Genomic DNA, 26,926 nt, shown 5'->3' with positions numbered 1-26,926 from the left:
TATAAATTCTCTCACGTAATCACATACCTTTCCTCGGCGAGTCATCCCAAATAATAATTGACTTGGAATCTCACCAGTAAATGCGTGGGCAGAATTGTTTATTGAGAATTTGATTTGTTTTGTTTACAATTTCCACTTAGCCATTGGCAAGCGGAGATGCAGTGGCTACTCTTTGATTCTTCAAATCATATTCTTCGCAAAATTCTAGAAATTGTTTTGACGTAAATGAACTTCCACGATCAGAAGTCACTATTCTAGGTTTGATGTAGTGCGCAAAGTACTCTTTTAAACACACAATGCTTTCCTTAGACTTCGTCGATTTGGTTGGGTAAAGTTTTGTAAATATGGTGAAACTATCAATAGCTACCAATATGTGCTTTCTTGCCTTTACTATACAATCAAAAATGTCAATATGATCTATGTGCACACAATCAAAAGGCTTATTTTCTTTAGAAATCGCGTTAACCATTCCCTCAACCTTACCGGACGTCGGAGAAAAAGCAATACACTTGCAGCAATTTTTAAGTGTTCCTTAATCCTTTTCCGAATTTCTGGGAACCAATGAGAACGGTGCATCGTATCATAGACTTTAGCAACCCCTTGATGACCAAGGTCTTTATGGTACTTAAAAATAACATTTTTTTTAATTATACTCAGCACATAAAATAATAGTGCGTCGCCATTTTCACTCTTTCTATAAATAACGCCATTTCTGAATTCGTACAGCTTATCCTTACTTTTTTCTAGACCCTATCGAATCTCGATTATTCGCTCATCTTTGTTTTGTGCGCACATCAAATTTGTCTCGAAAGGATTGACGCTAATCACACCCACCCAATTGCAAATACTGAGTCCATCCACATGGATCATCCGAGTTTCAGCACGATGTTCTGTCACATAATCAAAAATTTGTAACTCCATCACCCACCTTTCAATTCGCGGATTGATTTCTTTTTTTTTTTTTTGGCTAAAGTTAACGATTTACAATCTGTCACGATTTTGAAATGAATCCCGTGGAGACTTCGGTGGGACGCTTTGAGAAACAGAAAACCGGATGAAATTTAAAATCTTTTTTACGTTATATGCTTATTGCACCGAAACCAACAGAGCTTGCATCAAAATGAAGTTTTGTCTCGTCACGCGGGTCGAAAATAGCTAAGATTAGAGCTTCTGTTAATTTGAATTTTAGATGATTGAATACATTTAATTCTACTTCCCCAAATTTGAAACCTGTTCCCTTAAGTAAAGTATTGCACAGAGGCTTTGCTACAATCAAAAACTTCTCGATATATTTTCGAAAATTCTGTTCGATTCCTAGAAAGCCCTGAACCCCCTTGATATTTCTAGGCACGCGATAGTTTAAGACAGCTTCAATTCCCCTTTTTGTTGGCCTAATGCCCTCTTGACTAATGACGTATCCTAAGAATTCAATTTCGATGAACAGAAAATCACATTTATCCAAACGAATTTGCATCCTGTTCTGGACCATGCGTTTAAATACTTTTTTCAATATTTCAAGATGATGCTCGATTGTATGTGTTGTATGCATGTATGCATGTGTGTTGTATGCATGTATTTTTTTGCCTCTAAGAATACAAAGTTCTATGGCAAGAGTAACCACTATTAGAAAATAGAAATATTTAGATAAACTAGAAGATAGAAATGTATGGATGAAGGGTTTCAGACATTTTTCTTCTGACTAAAGCTGACATTAAATTGCAATGAATAGAAAAAATCTCAAAACACGAACTAAAGGATTATTATTGATAAACCATTTTTTAATAACAGTTGTATCCAGAAACGCCACCGATGATGGCTTTCATAAAAATCCCAAAATTTAATGAATTTTTCTAAAAGTCTTTTCGAATAATAAAATAATGGACTCAGCAGGTCTGATTGCTACTGTCTGAATTCGTAGATAACATTCTTTCTACTTGCACTATTTTTGCACCTAACTTTCTTCATATAATTCATAATCTTAACATCCACTTAGAAAATAACATATTCAATTCTTAGGATAGAAAAATACAAGCAAATCACTTTTTAAAAAATGCAAAAAACGCTTCAAAATTCCTCATAGGATGAATTATTTATTATGCAATTTGTTTATACAATCACATAGGCGATAAAACATAAGTTTACTTCACCAAACTATCACTGACAAGCCAAGAAAAAACATTTTGAAAAAAGTACCTCATACTTTGTCAAATTGCTCTTTCTGCGAATTTTTTCAAATGATACTTGTTAATAAAAAAATAAAATATATATCGCTTACTATGGTTTATAAGAATACATTTGTTTTTGCTAAGAAATTATTTATTAGTTATAAACTAGGAATTGGTGCCTTGTAGCTAAGGATTTATTGTTCATTGTCCGAGTTTCTGCACGTTTGGATGGTTTGTTACTTTAAAGTGCAGGCTAATGAAAAGGGACCAAATAACCAATACTCAAATTTTAAAAAAATGTTGGGTAAAATAAAAAATAGCGATTTTCAAGTGTAAAATCAGAATATACAGTGTGGTGAAAGTTTTATTTTTCTGTAAGGATCACATACACCATAAACAAATGTAAAAGAGCACATTGGGACTATATCCTTCATAACTGAAAAGTTTACTTTAATAATAAGATACTTTGTCACCTTTTCGGACCTTTAAATGTGCCTTTACATTTTGAAAAAACCTAAATATTGGATTAAATTGTTTTGAAGCTAAAGGTATGGCGTTGCCAGCTTCACATTTGAAACCAGAGCAGGCATTGTTTAAAAAATGACTCAAAGGTCTGTGAGATCGTGCCTTGTGGGAATTTCTAGCCCTAAAGGACCCCTTCATTCTTTCAAAAATTTGATTAGATTGAATAAATAGTTTGGGAGTTACAGCTGTGGTGGTGCTAGCATCATATGAAGTCAGCACGCAACAAGTTTTTTATAAAAAAAGTGCAGAGCCTAAAATTTGGGACCTAGGTTTCTTTCCAGCCCTAAATAAGCCCTTAATTTTGGTATGCTTCCGGAATGGATTACAGCACTGGTTTCGGAGTTATAGGTGTGGCCGTGCCAGCTTCACGTGTGAAACCAGATGGCGCATCGTTAAAAAAAAAACTAAAATTACTTTGAGATTGGGCCTAGTGGGGATCGCCAGCCCTAAATGAGCCCTTAATTCCTCAAAAAAATTTGATTTGATTGAATAAGTAGTTTCAAAGTTACAAGTTGGCGGTGCTAGCTTCTTGTGAAGTAGGCACGCAACACGTTTTTTTATAAAAGATTGCAGAGCCCAAAATTTAGGACTTATGGCCCTTAAAAGTCCTTAATGAACCCTTAATTATAAGATAGTTTTAATTTTAATTTTCAAAAAAGGCGATGCTAGCTTCAGAGACGTTAGACTAAGATGCCTTTACGTTTTCATGCTCTCTCTCTCTCTCTAGCTAGCACTCTCACTTTCGTTCGCTCGCCCACTCGTTTGCTAATAAGTCCTAAATTACGCTATCGCAGGAAATATAGATAAGGAACTAGATGTAAGACTTTATATAAATAGTTGTAAATAATTGTATATATAAAAAGGATAAGATTGTAAAAAAATTATATATAAGCGGAAAGATTGTAAGGAATGGAAGACATGAAAACTGAAAATAATGATGATCTAAAATTTGATTCGTGCAAGTATTAAATATTCTCAAATCCAGTCAAATTTGAAAATAAAGTTTAACACACAATCAGTAATTACAAATTATGTTAACAATAATAATTGGCTAATATCATTGCGGTATGATTTTCTCATCTTGGTTATTCGCTATCATGCAATTATTAATTATTTATTAGTCAATATGTGTGATGTTTCTTATTAGGAATTAATTTTTGAAAATATTTAAACGTCTTCTTTTTATAGAACTTCACCGAAATTATAAATTGCGTGACTAAAAGGAAATACATCGATGTTGAAAATACCGAACCCAAGTTTTAAAATGATATTTTGTGCCGTTATTTTAAATATTTCACCCGAAGAAATATTGTTTTAAATCTTCACGAGAAAAAAAATCTTGAAAAACGGCTCTTCGTATTAAAATTAATATTTTAACTAGAAATTTAATGTCCCTGTTGAAAATACAAGTGTTTTGTGAAAAATTAGTTTTTTTGAAAGATTGTAAGGAATGGAAGTCATGTAAACCCTTAGCGGACACATTATGAATAAAGAAGAACTACTGTATCGAATACTTTGTTGTCTCAGATCAAATCTCGGACATGAAAACTGAAAAAAATGGTGATCTAAAATTTAATTCAAGCAAATATTAAATATTCTCAAACCAAATCAAATATAAAAATAAAGTTTAACATACAATCAGTAACTACAAATTAGGTTAACATTAATAATTGTCTTATATCATTCTGGTATGATTTTCTCATCTTGGTTATTCGTTATCACGCAATTATTAATTATTTATTATTCAATATGTGTGAAGTTTCTTATTAGGAATTAATTTTTGAAATTATTTAAACATCATCTTTTTATATGACTTCACGGAAATTCAAATTTGCGTGACTAAAAAGAAATACATCGATATTGAAAATACCGAACCCAAGATTTAAAATGATATTTTGTGCCGTTATTTGAAATATTTCACCCGATGAAACATTTTTATAAATCTTCACGAAAAAAAATCAATCTTGAAAAGTGACTCTTTGTATTAAAATTGATATTTCAACTAAAAATTTAATGTCCCTGTTGAAAATGCAAGTGCTGTATGAAAAATGACTCTTTTTGAAAGATAAATGCAACCATTTTGTAAAAAATGAAAATTTTCTGCAGAAAATTAAAAATTTTCAATCATTTTTTGAATAGAAATTTAATTATTTCAGTTTCACTCAGACATATGTTTCGATCTTAAATCTCGTCAAGACGTAAATGTAAAAATATCCACAACTAGCTGTCAGTAATTACGAAATTCATAGGCCGTAGATATGACTGTGTCTCAATTCTTTTCTTTGTCATTCAGTACGTTCCAATAAAGAGTTTTGTTATATTTCAATTTCTATCACCTTTTAAAGAATTACTACGTATATTTTACATACAAGAATTAATCATTGATTTTTCAGAAAATATATATATTTACGAACAAAAAAGATTGCATTTGTTATTGAGAAATAATTTCTCGATTTATTCGAATGTTGTCTTTCTCATAAACTTTTTAGAAAGTAGAAGTTACATGACTTAAAAGAAGTCAATTGATTTTGAAAATTTTTAAACAAATTCTTAAAATTATACTTCGTCCCGTTTTTGATACTATTTTACGATTCAACATTTTTAAAAAGATTACTGTATCTCAGGTGATAAATTAGTAATGCAGATTCTAACTATATATTAACGGGAATAACACATCTGAACCTTTTATGTCAATATTGATTATAAAGTTTCATATTGTGATTTTTGTGTATAACAATGATTTAAATATTCGAAGGGCAGTAATAACTTATAAAGGGCAGTAAATACTTAAGAAAATTTTAGTTGCACTATTAGAAAGTGGAAAAATATTTTACAACTACAATTTTTTATGAATGGGATGTTTTCCCGAAGAAGAGAAGGGATTAAGTAAAGAGAAAAGGACAACTCAGATTTAAGCTCTTAAAACATAAATGTGCAATTAACTAAAGGTTCAATATTTTATATCTTAGTTTTATTAAACTATAGTTAAAATATATGAAAAATAAGCTTATTTGTTTTGTTAGTTCACGATGCTGAAATATTTGGTTGCATTCTGGTTCTCTTCTGGCATGGCTCAAATTTACGGCTTTGACGTGTAGAATTACGATAATAAATAAATGTTGCTTTTTTACATCGCAAAACGGGATGGGGTGGCTCAGTAGGCAATAAATCAGGGCACCCGAAAGTTTCAATTCAATAACTTTATCCCAGGCGAAAAAGTTATACAGAATATTTTTCATTGTTTTGAAATTTGAAAACGGACGAAATGCATTCTGAAATTTTCAATAATGCCAGAACGCGTTTTTCGTCTTTTTATATAGCTTGATTGCCAATTTAAAAGTGTTTTTTTTTATTTTACTGTAAAAAGAAAATTTACCCTATTCACATGAGAAAATGGGTTTTAATGTTCCAAATACAACAAGATAATATAAATTTTATTTGTGCACGCCTTTGAATTGCACCGATTTTATATTGTGTTTATGCGAAAAATCTTTCATGCATTAAAAATGCAACAATGATATATGCAGTTTATTTGTTCCCATATTTGAGATATTAGAGATGTCATATTTGTCATCAGCGCCTCTAAATACGTTAGCGTACATGTCGTGAACAAAATTAGAGGGAGGCCCTTATCGAATTTTTTTTTAAATGGTATATTTTTTATTTTTCACATAGACTTTTGTTTAATCGTTCAACCTTTTGACACTAGTTCAAGAACTAATGTGTTTTGGAGCAAATTGATAAGATCCTTGTAGACAAATTTGAAAAATCTCTAACATTTTTTGTACATACTAAATCTATCTATAGTTTCTGATTAAAGATTCTTTGCTTATCAAATAAACCGTCGCCCGCCGAGATTTCTTCGTTTTTGAATTAAAAAGAGAGAACATAATTAAAATAATCTAGATTCTCTGTAATTCAATTTAATATGAATTATGACTGCTTATGTTAGTCCACTTTCGACTGTCATATCGTAAAATGTTTGACTAAGTCTGAATTTCACTCCTGAGGACACATAACAGTACTTGATAACTCTTAGGACAATATTAAAAATCGATCGATTTTCGCCCCGCTCGGGAACGATTTTTAGCTATTTGAAATTACTCAAATAGGCTTGTATTTGACGGGAATATATGTTTAAAACCGGTATACCCTAGGGAAATTGCTCCAGTTTGTCATAAATGCGTAAAATCATTTAAACCTTGCCTAACCGCTGAATTTTCAATTCAAAGACGACGCTGATCGTTTCTATGAATACAAATATTTTAAAATCTCAAGAAAACAATCAAAAATCCCTAAGTAGTCACCCCACATGAACTATAAACGTGAGATAGCGATTTATTGATACCTCACGTATCTTAGCCAGCTTGAATATGTTAATGTTCCACGTTTTCACTTACGATTTACGCATGTATGGTCAATTCGAGCAATTTTCCCACAGTACGCGGGTTTTATATGTATATTCCTTAAAATACACGCTTACTGGAGTTATTTGCCGTATCTGGAAAATTTTTGAGATGATGGCGAAAATTGATCCATTTTTAACATTGTCCTTTGATTTCGGATTTTTATAGTGTTAGCATATAGAAGAAAAGCATATACGAGTATCTTTTAGTCTGAATCCTGGGATGGATGGTGTGTCTAAGTTGTCGTTGAAGATAGCAAAACCAGTTTTTCTTTTTTGCAATAAACTTATTCTTCTCACAGAAAAACACATTGCAAAAAAATGTAGGTTTCACAAAGGTTTAAACAAAATGACACGACATGCGTTAAGATTCGTTTATTTGATTATTGGAAAGAAAATAAAAACTGTGCGAAATTGGTTTTATTAAATACGAGATTATTTTTGCTATAACCTGAGTCTTATACTTCACTCTCATTTTTTATTAAAGAATGGATTATTTTCAATTTCTGCATTTTTGCGAAAAATGATTTCAAAACGACGGCATGCTCTTTGCTCAGAACCTTTACTTTTCTTTATGAAATCAAGATGAAATGCATTCAATAGGCAATTTATTTTTGCGAATTAGAAACAAATGACTGTATGAACTTTTCCGTTCATCATATACTAACATCAAAAATAAATTTAAAATAACTTGTTTCGCGGGTTTAATAGAAATTAGTAGAGTTTTTTTCTATATTTTTTTTGCGAATTTGCATTTTCTAAAATAGAAACTAATGAAGTTATTTTATTTTTTATGAAAAAACACTTAAAATTTTTCGGATCACCCTTGTCAGTTAATATGCTATCTGCCAAGCATTTAGAAAATCCATTGAAAAATTCAGTTTTTTAATAAACAATGCGTTTTTGCATATACTAAATACTATTCTAGGCTAAAGCATTGCACAATATATAAGATTGATTTTTCAATTATTATGATCTACCGCAATTGAATAATTCGCGCATATATTTATAAAAAATAATATTTGGTTTAAACAGAACGTTTTCTTTGAACTAGTTTTATTTTAAATCTAAAAAAGCAAACATTTAATTATTTTGACCAATTTTACATGATGTATTTGCAAAGGGATTTGAGTGTTCAACTTTAACACGTGCAAATGTATTGTACTCGTACTTCAGGGACTGTTTTGCAGTCAGTGCTCCCATGTACTTGTTGCCAAACCGCCTGACCATCAAGTCCCGAGTGAAAATTCTTCGACCAGTTTTATACTTGAATTGTTTCCAATCAAGACATTCTGAAGTCGAAATTTTTGACATCAACATGCCTCATCTTTGAGTAAAACTTTCATTACTTGAAGAAGAATAGTTTTCAACTTCGAATATATATCTGCCCAGAAGAAAGGATCATTCTAACTTTTGTAAAAGCTAATCTTTGTTAATGATTAGACCATTTTTTCACAATATATATTTCTAGTGATATCCACTTTCGAAGTTTTTGTTCTGATACTTCCTTCCTTCTTCCGTTTACCAGTCGCCAGCGCCAAAACTGTTATCGTTCCCTTATAGTTCTTATTAAACCAGGCATAGCACTATAATTCAACATTTGTTCATTCTATGTGAAAATTATTTAATTTTGATTACATTTTGCATTACAATAAAAAATGCACTTAGAATCATTGTTATCATAGTAGAAGACAGATAGCCATATTAAAGACGTCGAAACCTACGATTCATTTCATTTCTTATTTCTGAAAATTAATAAAAAGAAGGGTAACCCTAAAAATAGTTATCTTTGTTGTTCCTATGTTCCTATGTTTGATGAATATATTTCCATTACTAGCTTTCAACAGGTGTTGACACCTTACGTTGTTTTACTAATTTGGAGGAAAATTACTTAAAGTCTTTGCATTGCTGTTTAAGATAATTAAAAGTCTAATAAGTACTTTTAATCAGGGAAATCATGAATAGCTTCAAAAAACAATTCAGATTTTCTCCTTGTCAGTACAACTGCGACTAATTGGTCATAACTTCAATTCTTCGAAACGTCCTTAAAAAATTTAGAAAAAATTAAAATACTTTTCTTACGTTCGAAAACAAGAAATGATAAAAGGATTGTGTGAACTAAAAATAAAGATACTTAAGCTTGTTTTCACCGCTGGTTACAACATTAGACGCTAGGAATTATTTATCTGAGATCAATCAAATCAAATATACGTACATATGTCACTTCTAATGAAATATTTCAGTATGACATAATGTCCAACTTATGTCATAGATGCAGAACGAAATCTCCTAGTTATTTGAATCTGCCATTTAAATACTATATTGCATTCCATTCATATTATTCTATTTCACACAAATTTTTATAATATGTAATCTATATTTATTTTTCATGTCAAAATTCATCTTTATTTCGCCCAAAAAACCTTCAGTTTCTCGTTGCGGTCATTTCTTTTCGTTTCTCGTTTTTTTTTCTAAATATCGGATTTAAGCACAAGCTATTTTTTTTCTCGAATTTTCTCAAGGTCATAACTAAAAAATCATTTTACCTCACAATCATCGATTATATAATTAGTTAAATATGTATTCCATGTGATGAGCAAATAACTAGTGTACGAATTTTGCATCTTATTTCGACATGAGCTAATTAAAATTTTTTTATTCTTGAAATTGTCGTCACTTTTTTTAACCGTATTACGTCTAACTTGAACAAAAACTTTATTATTCGATTTTGAAAATAGCTTATATACAAATTACTTAGAAATTCTAAATATACGAGTCACTTTGTTTAAAAAAATTAATATTTCTATAATTTAGATCTGATATCAATTTTTGTTAAGAATCATTCATGAAAAAAGTCCCTTAAAAAACGATAAAAAGAGAAAATAATTAGCTAATTTGGCTCAGTACTTGACGAAATAAGCAAGAGCGCAATTGTTCTTTTCGATTATTGGGAAAAAGTTTAAAAGAAATTAATTGTAAAATTTGAATTTAAATCTCATAAAAGTGTACCTCTAACCTTACAGTAAATTTAAGTCAATTTTTGCTTGTACAGGGAAGTTTCCACATGACCAAGAAACCATTCTACCTTTTTCTGGATTTCTGTCATTTTTGGGAAATCTTTATGATGAATCGTATTAATTAATTTGCTTTCCTCACAGAGTTGCATCAGATGCCACTCAATGATTTGAAATAATTTGCGGGAAGACCAAAATTATTGTAATTTTTGTATTTGTACTGTTCTCAATTATAAAAAAGAATATTGAATTTGAAATCTGAAGGAGAAATGGATTATCTAAATTATCGTTTTTTATTTAAATTCAATTTTTCGTCAACTTATTCAAAAATATTCTAAAATTCCGCCCCACATTACTTAAGCCATTTATCTCAAATTAATTTGTTGTTTCTTTAGTGTCCACACTAAAGAAATTAGAAAACAAACATTACAATTGTTTTTCTTTTAAATAATTGAACAATAAACCAAAATAAAATATTATTTTGATTTATTAAAATTTTTTAAAATACATATTTTTAAACAGAAATTATGTTTTCATATACGTGATGCTACAAACTTGATTTTGTTTTTCTTTACTTTATTTCCGTTATAAACTGAAATTTATTTAATCTATGCACTTACAGAAACACGACGAAGTTTGCGAAAACGCAATATCATGCATCGATATTTAAAAAAATGTTAACCCAAACAACACACAATATAGAGACAAGTTTTTAGAAGAATTTCAGCGTTCAAAAATTCCTACAACATATCTTTGACCCATTTTTGGAAAGAAATCCTCGTTTTCAATTTATTTCTTAAAATTTATATTCAAATTCGAAAATAACAATATTTGCTAAAACACGCTAGATACGTAAAAAAGCTGAAAGAAGACTTTTGGGGTATTTTGTTTAACCCATACAAAATAATATGAAAAAAATTCAATTTTTAGCATAAGAGCACGAGGCAGAGAAGAAAGTCTGGAAAAAGGATTGTAGTTTCTTATCACAGTACAAAACAAACTGTGAATCTAACACTAAATTAAAAGTATCATATTCCTGCAATAAAAATTATTTAGCCATATATCCTAATTAGTTTATCATAATGAATAATCGATATCCGCATTATTTAAAAACTGCCTTCTTTCTCGTCACACTTTACACTTCCTTATCCCAACATTAGAGTTTCTTATCAGTCACACATACACAAATATCCGTATCTATTCACAATATCTAGCAATACATATACCATACACTTACGCAGACTTACAACCATCTTAACACAAACCATTTGAAAAACATCTTACACATCTATTACACATTGTTTGTATATAATTTTAATTTTGACAGCACTAATATTTAATATACCTCCATGAAGGTCGAAAAAGGTGCCAAAACTTTGGTTTATTAGCAAAAGGATCAAATTAATTTTTTCATTCGAAAATTTTTCCAATATGTGTCTCTGAGGAAATTGAAATTGTTCATTATAAAGTAGATTTCATTCCCATCAAAAATCAAAATAATTACAACATCCGAAGAGCTTATAATCGAAAATATTAGTTTCCAGTAAATTAGTTTTCTAAATTACCACGTAACGTTTACATGATTCAGCAAAAAAGTAATTTGTTACCATTAATTTACCAAAAGAAGAATTTTAAGTCTTATAATGGCTTATAATGGTTTGTTAAATGCTTTAAGCGTCAAATATTGGGTCCGGATCATGTCAACCTCCGTCAAGTAAAATTCCGGTGAGTCACATTGTGGTAAGTCACATCGCGACATCTCTTACACGGAAAAAATTTACCCGTAAAAAAGTCACAATGTTGTAGCTAGGTCTCGGATACCGGATAAAACAATCAAATCCTTATTTCTATGAAAAATATATGGATAAATTTAGAACTTTTTTACGAACAGTTCAATTCCCCTACGAACAGTTCCTGCAAATTTTATACTTGAATATAAAAAGCGGAAAATTTTATCTGTGCGATTCAATTTATATTTGTAAATTCGCACAACTCTGAGGATTTAAAACCTCGAATTCGACAGTTTCTAAACATAAACGATGATTGCGTAAACACGCGCAGCCATCAAGGCTGAACAATGTGCGTATAATAAAAATTGTAGCTACTCATCCGACGAATTTAAATCTCTCCTCTCTTAAAAAAATATTCTAAAAAAGTCATTTTAGATTTGAGTTTTTTAATTTTAAGTTCTTTATGATTGACTGATTACAATTTTTTTGTTTTTACTTATTTTTTACAGCACTCTAGGCTAATTCAAGAAAAATTTATGTCAATAAAGTACTTAATGATCAGTTTCTGGTCGTCTGTATTTCTGTTTGAAAAATTATACAGTCGAGCAATATGATCAGGTTTCATTAGTTTCTTATTATCAAAAAGAACACCATGCAAATAATAATCCCTTAAATTTATAAAGCTGGCATACTTTGATCTTTCTTTAATATCATATTTCTTAGGATTTAATTGGCTAACATCAATTCCTTATGACAAAATGAAACCACTTTTATGAAATTTCATTTTCAGTGCCTTTAATCGCTAAATGAAATTCTCCTGATCAAAAGCAACTACATTATCTTGAGATTGATATAGCGATCGATGTTCGATACAATTGAATTTATGTTTTGAACCAAGGTGACAACATTATTAACCAGTTTTCTCGCAGAATCGGATCAAACAATATTATATTAGGTGACAAAAAATAATATGTTAATTTTTAATACTTTATAGAAAACACATCGATCACAAATGTAATTAAAATTTGTCTCAAGCATCACAAAAATTTATTTTTCCTGTTTTCATAAAACTTCTACTTTTTTATATTTTGTTAGTTGCGTATACAAGTACATTGTTTAAAGTTGAATTACGTCTTTAAAAATTAATTTAACTATTTGGTTGAACATTCATAAAATTTGTTGTACATTTATGTTTTGTTGTAGACAGTTAATCTTTTTAATTTTAAATTCAAAAGCTTGGTTGATATTTTAAGTACTTCGTTAAACATTAATTTTATAAGTAAAAGATCTATCTCGGTTCAGAAATGTAACTATTTTATTGAAAACTTGCTTTTCTATTCAAAAATAATTTTTTTTGAAAATTTAACAATGCCATCTCTAATTAAAAATTTGGATTTTTTGTATAAAATTTCTCATTTTCAGTAAAAAGTTTATTAGTTAGGTTGAAAATTTATGTGAATTGTTGTATTACTTGATAGAAAGCTAATATTTTTTATTGCAAACTCAACATTTCGGATGAAGGTTAAACTACTTTTGTCTAGTTCTTTCTGGTTAGAAACTGATTTTTTTAAACTTTTACTATTCCATTATTAGTTATAAAATTTATGTAACAGGTTCTTAGTTTACTTTTCTTGGTAAAAAATTAATATTCTTGATCAAAAGTTCCACACATCTGTGGAAATTCAAACTGCATTGTTAACCATTTACGTATTTGCTTGGTTAAATATTTACCGATTAGTCTAGAAAAGTAACTATTTTGATATCAGCAACGCTGTTGGCTGGTGTTGCAGACTCATTGATGTAGTAACTGCGTGTGAGTGTTACATGTTTTCCCGCAATCGCAGGGCAGTGACAGATAATATAAGTAGAAGTCTCATTAACTTCGTCGCGCAGGCGACAGAGGGGACTTTCTTCAATCCCTATCTTATGTCTGTGATATCGGAGATTTCCATGTCCTATCAAAATTTATGTTAGGACTTGATTTCATTCCTGTCGAGCTTAAGTATTTTCTTCGCTCAATGAGGGTTTAGCTTTAAGCTTAACAGTGTTTTAATCTGCCTGCAGTCAGAGACCAAAAGCCACTCATTCTGATGTTCCTCGGTCAGCCAGTTAATATCTTCGGTAACTAGCCTAATGGAAATGCCTACAATTGGCTCAGGTCGAGTAAAATTTTCTTTTTCTGCTAGCTTTCCGATATCTCATTGCTTATGTGTCCAGGGATTCAGAGCATAGTGACTCGGTTTTCTGTCGCTGGCTTATTCAGTGCCTTAGTGCCTTAAAGCACCCCCATACTAGTAGCAACGTGAAAATTAGCAGATGCGAATGTCTCTTTTATTGCCATGCTCAATAGCCTTATAGGCGCACTGGAGCAAGGCCATAGTCTCAAATTCCACGACTGTTGCGAAGGACCCCATGGCAATTGTAAGCTTATTCCGTTCCTTCTACGATATACACTTGCTCCAGCGTTTTCCTTGTTCCTGGAGAAATCTGTTAACCAGCTGTCTCCATCACTGGGCAGGTGTGCCTTACCGTTAGCCCATTCCTCTTTCGTGGATAGGCCAACTCGGTACTTCTTCTCGAAAAGGTAGCGACGAGTGGACATTTTGTCCCTGAGCATGCTCAGAGTTGCTTCCTCGCGATGTCGATTGGTATCTGCATAACTGCCGAGATACTGCTATCGTTTACAGTATTTAATCTCCAGGCTCCCTTCGCAGCCACAGCCTTTATGGTGAGGTAAAGGGGCTCCAAACGTATGAGTGCCCCCAGGGCCATCGTGGGTATCGACTTCGAGGCGCCAGTGATACCTGTCAAAATCAGTCCTCTGATCCTTTTCAGTCGGGACTTCACAGTAGAGATTTAAACCCTGCTCCACCAGACAGCTGTCGCATAGTCTGGTGCCTAAAACTGCATCCGTCTTACTCGGATTTACTGATAGTGCAGTCCTCTTACACCATGAATATACTATTCTTTGTGCTTGCTGCATTACTCCGAAGAGCGCATCCAGATGCTGACCGCGCACGATAACCAGTATATCGTCCGCATAGCCTATAACTTTGTGGCCCTGACTCGCGAGTAGATGAAGCAGGTTATTCACTGCCAGGCACCACAGCAAGGGTGATAACACACCTCACTGCGGGTATCCCGAGTCAACGGTTAGACATTAAGTGGTATCACCCTTAGTCATGGTTAGATTTCTATTGGCTAAAATTTGGCAACTCCATTCCACGACTGCAGTAGGCACACCGTGTGCGATCATGGCCACCCTAATCACCTCTGAGGAGGTGTAGGTAAAGGCTCATTTGATGTCCAGAAAGTAGTTTATCTGTTAACGAGTCTTTCCACTGTTTTTCGTAGAGAAGATGTGAGGCTAATGTGTCAGAAATCCTCGGGTGAAGTATAACCGAACCTGTCTGCTTTCGGAATGAAGACTACTCTCTAGGGTGGATCGAAAAACGCGTTTTTTCTGTAATACAATTTTAATAGCGCAGAAAACTTGCGCATAGGCGTGATTATTAAGGGAAAAATAAAAATAATTTTTCCTTTCCTAATTTGAAATCGTGAAAAAGGCCTAAAGTTAAAAAAAAGTGAAAATGCAGGTAATTTTCAAAAACATGCAAAAATTAAAAAATAAGAGCTTTTTTGTTCTGATAGAAAAAAAGTGTTATTAAAAGTGTCCTTAATGAAGAATAAATTAGACCATTACTGATTAACTATATTCGCGTAAAAGGCCTAAAGTTGCGGGTTGTATCGTCAAAAAACGATATTTCATTATTTTCGACGATTTTTAAACATATGCCACAACCCATAAAAATTGTATTTTTTATTTGTAATAGTGTAAAAATTATTCAAAATAGTTTTCTTAATTCAGAAAAAATAATTATAGACCTGTTATTTCTTAACTGTATTCGCGCAAAAAATTTAGATTATAGTATAAGTTGTACAGTCCCGTAAAAAGCCATTTCTCATATCCGATTAGTGTTGATTAAACAGATTAGGTTTTTAATGAGAATCTAACAAGTGATTCACAAACAAATTTATTAGCTAAACATATCATATTGTAGCTCGCAGCTCATTTCAACATTGAATCTGTGCTGAAATAACCCAGGACTCAGGGCGAGGACGTGGCTGCAAGGCGAGTCTCACCTCCACCCTGCCCAACTAACCAACCATGGTGAATTGTATTTGCAATATTTATACTATCTATTCACTTTGTACTATGCATGTGTTTGTTTTAGGCAAATGATTATTTACAAAGAAGCCCCTTTGAATTCTGACTTTAAATTAAATGTGGGCATCAGATGCCTTGATTTTAAAGTAGCTCTAATATAGCCATCTCGATTTTCATGCCCGCATACTTTTTCTGCTGCCTCTTTTACACACCTCTCATCTGACTGGGTGTGGCATGGGAATTTAAGGTAGTCAAACTCTGGTAGAGCTTTGTCTTTCAATAAAGAAGCAATGTGTTCAGGTGTCATCTTGGAAAGTAGTGGCGTCGGAGTTAACTTACAGATTGACCAATCAAAGAGTTCGGTATAGTCGTTTGGACTAAAATTTATTGAAGGTATTTTGAATATGTAAGAGACTTGATAATACCTTCGATAAATTTGAGTGCAAACGACTATACCGAACTTATTGATTGATCAATCTGTAAGTTAACACTGCCGCCACTACTGTCCAAGATGCCAACTGAAGACATTGCTTCTTTATTGAAAGAAAAAGCTCTACCAGAGTCTAACTACTTCAAATTCGCATGACACACTCAGTCAGTTGAGAGGTGTGTAAAACTAGTTACAGAGGCAGCAGAAAAAGTGTGCTGGCATGATAATCAAGATGGTTATATTAGAGCTAATTTAAAATCAAGGCAGCTGATGCCCACCTTTAATTCAAAGTCAGAATTCAAAGGTGCTTCTATGTAAATAACCTTTTGCCTACAAAAAAACGTATGCATAAGACAAATTAAATAGTTACTGTAAATATATTAACACAATTTCAAATGGTCAGTCGACGACCCGGGTGTACTAGGTCATGCCCCAGGTAGCTTAGCACGTATTCTACGAGAACCTTTTTCAGAATTTAGATTGTTCCAATAGCTAAAATTACTAAATATTGTGAGACGACGATCCGGGTGAACTGGGTCGTGCACTCAGTAGTTTAATACGTATTCTACGAGAACTTCTGGAGCGCGGCCTGGTGCACTCGGATAGTCAACTCACTATTTGGAATTGTTCTCATTGTTCACAAAATTCAAAATTTTTAAAAGTTCCCGTAGAATACGTATTAAACTATCTGGTGCTCCATCTGGTGACCCGGTTCGTCGACTCACCATTTTTAGTAATATTGGCTGTTGAAACAATCTAGATTTTGAAAAAGTTCTTGTAGAATACGTGCCAAGCTACCTAAGGCGCGACTCGGTGCACCCTGGTAGTGAACTTACCATTTAGAGACGTGTCGGCTTATTCGCAAACCTAAGATTTTCATTTTTAACGCAGACTAACTTTCTGTGGCACTTACATGTTCTCATGAATATACATTTGTATTTAGCGTGTCCTAAGCATGGGAAACGGACAAAAGCCAGGCTTGCGCCATGTTACCATTTAGCCGTGACCCATGCTTTACCCAGATATTTCCAAGTTCCTTGCCATGCTTCAGCCAAGAAAACTTTTTTCACGCGGGATTCTAAATAATTCAAATTTATAAATAATAATAAATTATACGTTTACATGAAAATTGTCTGCAAAAAATCTTCTATTTATTTCTCTCTCAATGCAAAACGGCGACATTGTTTTATGCAGCTAAAGATTAAATAGGAATGGTATCTATAAATGAGAGATCTATAATAATAGATGTTAGCCTCGGTAACTCGGGCAGTTAGGTGCTCGATCTTCAAGTTAAAATTCCGCGGTTCGATCTCTGACCTTTGAAATGTTTCCTATATACTTTTACCGTATTTTCAGTGGTTCAAATCCCAATTAAAGCTGTAGGTGCCCCTTCATGCACTCTATTGCAACCTAGTCTGTACATATTGAAAACTGTGACATACGCAAAAACTGGTAGCATTTTCAAGATTTTATAAATGAGGATGGTCCTGAGCCACCCCAAACTAAGCATTAAATAAATTTTCATAATTGAAAAAATAAAAATTTTGATCTTTTTTGAAAGCGGTCATGTAAACGTGAAAACTAAGTAGATTTGAAGGTTTTTGAAGCGGCGTTTTGTCTTTGATCAACTAGAACTAACCCAATAAAAAGATTGTTTAAATCCCCCCACCCCCAAAAACGAAAATTTCTAGTTATCTTGTAAACGCTAAGAGATGCGCGAAAAGCTGATAACTTTTTCTAGATTTTGAAGAAGGGAATCGCTTTCAACGAAAATGTTAAGATTTTTGCAGAGGGGTATTGTTTTGCACCTACATGAACTAGTTCAATCAAAAGATTGTTTAAATAATAAAATAAATGCTGAGTTATCTTAAAAACTGTGCCAGGATTTTTCCAGGGGGGGAGCTTCGGGCTTATGTATAGGGGAAGAGTGGGGGAAAGGGAATTGAAAAATGAAAATACTTAGCTGGGGGGGGGGTAGTCCCCGAGGACTAACTACCTCATGTTGCTAACTAACCAATGTTATTAAATATTCCACTAGACTAATAGTAATTATTTTAAGGAGAAAAAACAACAAATTTTCGACAACAAAACTTATTAAAACAAATTCCATTTGTTTCAATAATTGCAAATTAATTAAACAATGATTAAAAATATTCCACTAGACGAATATTAATAGTTTGAAGTAAAAATAGACCAGAATACAGTCCACAAAAGGTCGATTTCACGAAAAATGAACATTTTTTGTTTTAAGGGTAGTTTTCAGGTAGTCGTGGGAATGTATTAAGGGTGTCAAACTCATATGTCTGATACATGAGATTCTTCGTGGGATAATTCTCAACAGGCCCCCATACTTTCATGACACATTTTTTCAAACTCTAAAAAATTATTCCATAAACTCAAAAAATTGGTTTTTCCCCATGCATTTTACATAAGAAACTTCAAGTCAGAACTGGCACTTGTTAAAATAAAAAAAAAAATTAAAAATGAAGGAATTTCTTTTTTCGGATTTGGGGTGAAATTGGGGGGATCGTTGCCCTCTAAAAAAGAGTTTTTAAGTTACCCTAGTGTACATTTAACCGTGTAGAGTTTAATGTGCATAGTTTCTTCGTGCAGAGTTTAACGTGCAGACATTAATGTGCCCAGTTTAATTTGTAGGCCTTTTTATCAGGAAAATTTCTATCTTGACTGTATATAACGTGTAGAGTTAAATGTGTAGAGTTTAACGTGAAGAGTTTTTTTGTGTATACTTTAATGTTTGAGGTTTGTGTGCAGAGTTTAATGTGCATGGTTTTAGCGTGTACACTTTAATGTGTACAGTTAATGCCTAGAGTTTTAAAAAATTCATTTATAAAAAGTTGTAGAGTTAAGCGTGGAGATCTGCATGTGTAGACTTAAATGTGTAGACTCGATGTTTATTCCTGCCTGGGCTAACACATTTTATTTTTAAAAACTAATTTCAATATGTTTTTACGTTTATTCAATTCACAGAGTTTATAATTCATAATTCTTATGTATGTAAATTCCCTAAGCTTATAAAATCGCCTGGATAATTCCCCCCCCCCCCCTCCCATAAAGAATTTACCTCATTTATCTATGGCCAATAACGAGTTACTAGGGAATACTGGAAAATACATGCACATGTGGATTTATAGTAGTGCAATAAATTCTTTATTTTTCCGAGTATGATATTTACAAGAATTTAACATTTGTTGAGGACTTGGTTTACAGCCTTCAAAAGTGGGTAATTCCCTTTTCCACAGAATCCACTTATATCATCGTCTTCTAAACTATCCACGAATACACCAGCGAGCTTCATACTCATAGCATATTCAGCCTTTTTCTTGATGGAGCTGAAAATATATATTAAAATTAAATCTTTTTAACTTTATTGAAATAAAAACTTGAATCAAATTGTACGTAAAGACTTACGCAACGTTCTCATAGCCAATGACATTCTTCCCTTGGTAGATATATGGGACTTGTTGTTCTTTGTCATAGATTTGTTTCCATGTACGATCTTTTTCATTGGGGCAAGTAAAGGCGTAGCATGTCGTAGTTGACCTATATTTTACAGTATCGACAAATGGTGCGTCGCTACCAACTTTTTTTGCCTTAGCTAAAGTATAGGACATTGCCTTAAAAGTAGTTCCTAGTATTAGCTTGTTTGGTGGAGCACCTTTCGAAATCCAGTATTTCACAATGGAATCCTGTGAAAAGAATTGGTGAGAAATATAGCTTTGTTCTATTAGAGAAATTTTGAATTGTTAAATAAAGTTTCTTAATTCAAAAACTTAAATGTTGTTACTGCATAAAATTAGAAAATAACAAATTAAAAAATTACACAGACACAAAAAAGGCCCGGAACTTTCAACGAGACACATATTTTCTTATGTATACAGAACAAAACATGTGTTCTCCTTGAAACGAGACACATATTTTCTTATGTATACAGAACAAAACATGTGTTCTCCTTGAAACGAGACCATTAATTAATTTCAAGAAAACTTATGAAATTGTGACATGTGTCCTCCTTTATTTACCACAGAATGATATATCAAAATACAACATCATTCTGAAAGATTTAGCTGGGGATTTCAAACACACTTTATTAATGTGAAATGGAATTAGTTTATTATAGACACGGTACACTCTATTACAGTTACATAATTTTGCAAAACTTTCTAAACTGTATGAATACGAACTTAACAGAAAAAAATACAATGTAACACTTTCAGATAGTGCAATTCGAAACTTGAACCCTTAAAAATTTCATATTAATTTTAGATACCAATAAAAAAGTATGATTGGTTATCATGCATATTTAAAAATCACACATGTTACATTTACACAATTCTAAAATTGTCAGGTATAAACCAGATGCATCCGATAAAGTTTAACAATTTATTTTCAATCAGATAAAGGAAATTCTGAAGAGGAGAAACGTTTCAATTTACAAATATTCACCAGGAAATAATTTCAATTATATTAATTGAAAATGAATTGAACGCATATCTGCTTGTGAAAATGTTCAGTTATTTGTTAATGACTAATTACAATTTTGCACTTTTGTCTCAATTTTTAACGGTACTTTCAAATAAATAAAAAATGTTCGCTAATAAATGTACTTACCACATTCAATTTTTGATCCTCCGCATTTTCTTTGGATGAATGGTACAGCGGAGCAAGATGACCAGATTTCAGTATATTTCCATCTGTGTAAAGATCGCCGTGCAGATTGTAAGCTCTTAAATTTATGAAGGTTACATATTTCGATATTCCTTCAATATCATATCTCTTAGCAATTGATTCTATACCTTCAACTGCTAAAGCTAAAAGTAAACCTTTTTCATCGAATTTTTCTTTGAGTGCCTTTAAGAGTAAAACGAAATTCTGCTTATCAGAATCATCTGCATCCTCTTGAGTTAGATATTGCGATTGGAGGTCGATACCATCGAACTTGCGTTTTTCCACGAAGTTCACAATATTCTCAACAAGTTTTTCTCTTAGAATCGGATTAAACAATATTCTAAAGGGTGACAAGAATTAATATGTTCATTTTTATTATCTCATAACTTCTCATAGATGTCAATGATATAGAGTTCTATCTTTAAGCTCGGATGGAAATGGAAAACTTACTTATTTTTATTATTTTTATAAGGACCATCCCAAATGGCATCCTGCATTGCGATGAATGTTTTTAATTGTCTATTTTTGTTTTGATGATCGTTGGTCCCTTGGAACTCATTTTCTTCCGTACGTTCATATTCAGTAGTCATGTGTATAGAAGCATCTTTTTCAATATTAGCCAGACCGAAAAATAAGTTAGTGCAAAGTTTATCATCACTTTGCTCATCTCCTAGATATTCACCGTAACAATTAATGATTTCTGAAAATTAATGATAAGAATTAGTTTTAAAAATTGCAATATGCATTGTTTTTCCTTAACTCTAAATTTATATTTTTGTAGTGAATATAATAACTTGTTTTTGTTTGTAAGATGTTTTGATTATAAGAGAACATTGTAAAACAATGTCAGAATAAAAATTGGTGATTCTATTTTAGAATTGAAGCATCTAAATACAGATTTCATACTTTTCGCCCCCTTTTTTTAAGTATTTATTTTTCTCTTCTGTTTTCAAAAAGCTTCCCCGTTTTCTCGTTGTCTCTGTAATGCAAATTGAATTCTTGGAACCTAATAACAAAATTCATCTATTCCTTGTTAGGAAGTTTATTATTTTTAATGCAAATTTAATTAATGAAATTTAAATTGCTCTATTAAAAAATTATTTTGTTGCAACAAGATTCAAACATTTTGTTAAACATTTTTTTATTTTCTCGTTAGAAAATTGGTCGTTTTAATTTGAAAATTCCTCAAATTCGTCAATTATTAAAATTTGTTATGATGCGCAGTCGTATTTTTAGTAGAAAATAATTCTCCTCAATCGCAAATTAAACTTTTTGGAACAAAATTGAAATAATTTGATCAAGATTTATTTTACTAGTTAAAGATACATTAATGTGGTTAAAAATTTAACTATTTCGTTGCAAACATTTTTGGGTAAAAATAAACTTTCTTAAGTATTTAACAATTTTGTTGAAAATTCATGTTTTTTCAATCAATTTTTTAAACTCAAAATTGAAGTATTCAATATTTGGTTAAAAATTTTTAATTTCAATTATATAATATATTTTGTTTTGAATTCGTCTTTTTTTACATAAAATTATCATTCTTCGTTGAAGATTCAACTACTTGCTCAGAGTTCAAGTATTACATGCGTAATTGAAAAATAATCGTTTCCAGATAAAAAAGGATGGAAAAGGTTTTCAAAATAGTGTGACATCATATAGAAAGGCCCTTAACATGATAGCTATCACTTACTCTGACACTTATTAGTAGTTCCTGACAGCCTCGCTGTATGCTTGCCTGAAGCACCTGAAGCGAACGCCGAGCATATTCCAAGTAAAAGTATTGACTTATACATCTGCAAACAATTAAAATTAAATATAAGAAATATTGAACATGTCTTTTTTTCGATTTCGAAGATCAAGTATTTATTTTTCAAAAAGTGGTCACAACCAATTGAAATTGCTTGGGAAAACCTATCGAGCTAGAAGGCGAAATTAGTTTGGTTATTTATATTAAAAGAATTCTGCACGTGAAAGATAATGCATATATTCTGAAAAACAAAGTTAACGTCATTTTCAACAATAAAAATAAATACTCGAGACCTTAATTTGTCAACGTCTGATATTAATGTATTCAATAAATATTTATTATCAATAAAAAGAGTGTTAAAAACCTATTAAAACTGTAAAAAACAAAAAAATTTTATAGCTATTAGGAAAGTTGAAAAGGATCAGAAGAGAACGGAGTTTAGAAATCTCTTATTCTTATGATGCTGTTCCTTTTTTCTTGAAGTAACAAATCATTAAAACAAAAGCTTTTTTTAAACAGAATATTAAAGGACAAGCTTTAAATTATTAGTGTTGAAAGCATGAAATAATTTAAAGATGATTATAGCATACTCTTAAAATGATTTTCCACCGCAGAAACTATTTCACAACCACTGTATTGAATAAATTGTTTTCGCGAATCAAAACTCAGACATGGAAACTGAAAAAAGTTTTCAACTCAATGTATAAATTCAATTTAGAAACCTTTAAAATTATATATATATATATATATATAATATTTTAAATAAAATGTCTAGACTTACCGGAAGTAGTTGTGCTGCGCTCGACGAGTTTCGGTGAATCTACCCAGGGCAACCTTATAAACCTTCAATTTTATTTGAAAATTGATCTTCGTGTAAATGAGACTAAGTAATCGTACTAGGAAGAATTTTTGAAGCGCTCTCCAAGATAGTCAATCCTATACTCTGTTTAAATGCGCAAGTTAATTTATACTCTATTTTAATGCTGAAAATCACTTAATTTACGACGATATCATAACTGCCGAATTTCTTAAACCTTTGGTAAATATTGCCGTAGTTAGAAAATAGCACCAGTCTTAAATGATAAATAATCTAGAGTAATTATTCATTCATTTATATTCTGAAAACTAACTTTATTTATTCTGGTAATGTCATAAATTTTAGAAAATGATCGCGCCGACTTGTCCCCCCGCCTTTTCAGCTTCGCCTATTTTTCGGGGGTATACTCCAAAACATAACGATCTTATTTAGAGTTGAGATAAAAATTATACTATGAAATGTTAGCATAGCGTTTTTAGAAAAACAAATGAACAGAAGTCCATCGGCTGATTGGTTGAAAGAAATCAGCTTGCCTGCAGAATTTTCTTAACATCGACTCTTTCCAAACCTCCCACCACACGAGGTTTGGTAATATTAACCCATTTGACGCATGTTAGACGTTTACTTAACCCCACGAAATTTTTACAATCCACCGTACAAGAGACTTTCATTAATTTCTTTCGCTGAAAGTTAACTGGAAACTGTTGATAAGCTAATTATTATCTCATCTTCCAACTTGAGGGTAATCATTTTTTGTGTGTAAAAGAAATCTGTAGGTTTGTCCTATAGAAGGTTACCATTTTTATTGTTCATGCAAATTAATAGAAAAAATAATTATCTCAATTTTCTCAAAAAATGGATTCATGTCCGTTTTTTGTTTGTTTTGGTTCGTCTGCTATTGAAACGATGAAATTACAGTTTAGGACAGAAAATAATAATGTTTATAAGTAGGAAAATCGTACGATATAAAATATCGTTTAAACAATTATTGAATATTCTTCAGCTGAATTTTCATTTTTAAATCTTATATTCATTCACACGACATTTCCTATCTCGAATATTGTCAACTTCTAAAAATAAAGCTCAAGTCACAATCAGTAATGATGAAATCATGTAAATATTTATTATTGGCTAATATGATTATAGTTTGATTTTTGATCTTGATGTTTTCAAATCACGCAATTACAATGATTTTTTTTATTATTTCAATTGATGTCATCTTTGAAAATATATTACCTCCAAATTTGTATTTAAAATTTCTTCTCTTATTTTTCGGAAAATATACACATAAGTTACTAAAAAATTGTAATACATATAACGCTTCTTATTCAGAATTAACTTGTGGAATTATTTAAATGTCATCTTTTTTAAGAATTTCACAGAGTGTAGACGTGACATGGAACGTTCATTTTCTTGATTTTGAAATTGAAATTCTTGGTCCAAAGTAAAAAAATATTTAGACAAAATTATTTTATTAGTTAAAGATCTATATTTTTAGTTAAAAATTTAACCATTTTATCAAAAGTTGTCCTTTGGTGTTGTTGAAAATCAATATTTTTTATGTTCGACCTACGATTTTGAAGATCAATTTTTTATTTTTTGACAAAAAGGTCACGATTCATGAACAATACGTAAAAACCTAACGAAACTGTAGGAAAGAGTATTTTGATTATTCATATTGAAAAAGTTCAAAATTACTAAAGCATATGGCACATTTTCAAAAACCAACTAATTTGATTTTTATGGATAAGAATCATCTTATCACTCTCAAAGCTTAACTCAAAGTAAACTTTTTTTACTTTTAGTTAAAAAAATTAAAAAATTTTTATGTTTAAACAAAAAATAAATCTCCTTTTACCTTAGTTTTTGAACTTTTGCTATTTATGTTTTCAATAAATAAATAGTAATGCTGGAAAGAGCCTTAAACCCTTATTAGAACTGTACTTAACAACAAATTTAATACTGCAATTAGTATAGATAAAAATGACCAGAATAGAAAGAAATGTAAAAAACTCTTATTCTTATTATATTTTTCTGCAATATGATCTTGTTCAACTAATTTCAGTTTTATTTGTTCTAATATTAATGATTGGAAATATTTTAATTTCATGAAATGATATAGTTCAACACTTAAAAATTCGGAATCAACTTTTTTCCTAATTCTTCGAAGCAATAAATCATATCAACAGGAATTTTTCAAAACAATACATTTAAACTTAAATTTTAAATCATCAGTATCAAAATTATAAAATAATTTAGAGATGATTATAGTATATTCTTAAAATTATTGTCAACCGAAGAAACTATTTTGCAACTACTACCTAAAAATAAAGTTTAACTCACAATCAGTAATTACAAATTAGGATAACATTAATAATTGGCTAATATGATGGTGGTATGACTTTGTCATCTTGATTATACGCCATCATGCAATTATAAATTATTTATTATTCAATATGTGTGAATTTTCTGATTAGGAATTAATTTGTCAAATTATTTAAGCGTCACCTTTTTCTAGAACTTCACGGAAATTATAAATTACCTGACTACAAAGGAAAATATCGATGTTGAAAACACCGAACCCAAGTTTTAAAATAACATTTTATGCCGTTTTTCAAATATTTTACCCGATGAAACATTTTTTTTAATTTTTAAAAGAAAAAGATCTTAAAAATTGGTTCTTTGTTTTAAAATTGATATGTTACCTAAAAATTCAATTTCCCTCTTGAAAATACAAGTGCTTTGTACCAAATTAGTCTTTTTGAATACAAAATTCAACCATTTTGTAGAAAATTTAAAGTTTAAAATCATTTTTGTAATAGAAATTTAATTATTTCATTTTGGGTAATGAATCACAATTTTTTACTTAAAAATTCCCCGATTGGCTATATAATGTATAGAATTTGCTGAAAATTTAAATAATTAATTGAAAACATACATATTTTGTTAAGATATCGTTCTTTTTCGAGAAAAACTAATATCCTTGAACGATTATTTTTTCTAAATATCAGTTTCAATTACACATGAGTTTTTATCTTAAATCTTGTCAAGGCGTGAAAATAAAAATAACCACAACTAGCTCTCAGTAATTACGAAATTCATAGGCTGTAAACATGAATGTGTCTGATTTATTATTTTTGTCATTCAGTACGTTGCAATAAAAAGTCTTTTAATATTTCAATTTCTATAACCTTTTAAAGAATTATTACGTGTATTTTACATACAAGAATTAATTA

The 26,926-nt window shown here is 31.0% G+C and overlaps 1 protein-coding gene across 1 annotated transcript in view; it reads right to left on the bottom strand.

Annotated features, from left to right (window-relative positions):
- LOC117170859 overlaps window positions 1–26,926 on the bottom strand; it is a 54,391-nt gene that overhangs the window by 14,365 nt on the left and 13,100 nt on the right. Inside the window, 6 exon segments of the mRNA XM_033357901.1 lie at window positions 14,525–14,783; window positions 19,664–19,787; window positions 19,867–20,144; window positions 21,067–21,463; window positions 21,574–21,823; window positions 22,817–22,919. Of these exon segments, the coding sequence (XP_033213792.1) occupies window positions 14,525–14,783; window positions 19,664–19,787; window positions 19,867–20,144; window positions 21,067–21,463; window positions 21,574–21,823; window positions 22,817–22,919 (1,411 nt within the window).

The sequence above is a fragment of the Belonocnema kinseyi genome, chromosome 4 (assembly GCF_010883055.1).
Source record: "Belonocnema kinseyi isolate 2016_QV_RU_SX_M_011 chromosome 4, B_treatae_v1, whole genome shotgun sequence".
NCBI lineage: Eukaryota > Metazoa > Arthropoda > Insecta > Hymenoptera > Cynipidae > Belonocnema > Belonocnema kinseyi.
Note: the sequence above shows the minus strand (reverse complement) of the source record. Positions and strands in the feature narration are given on the sequence as shown.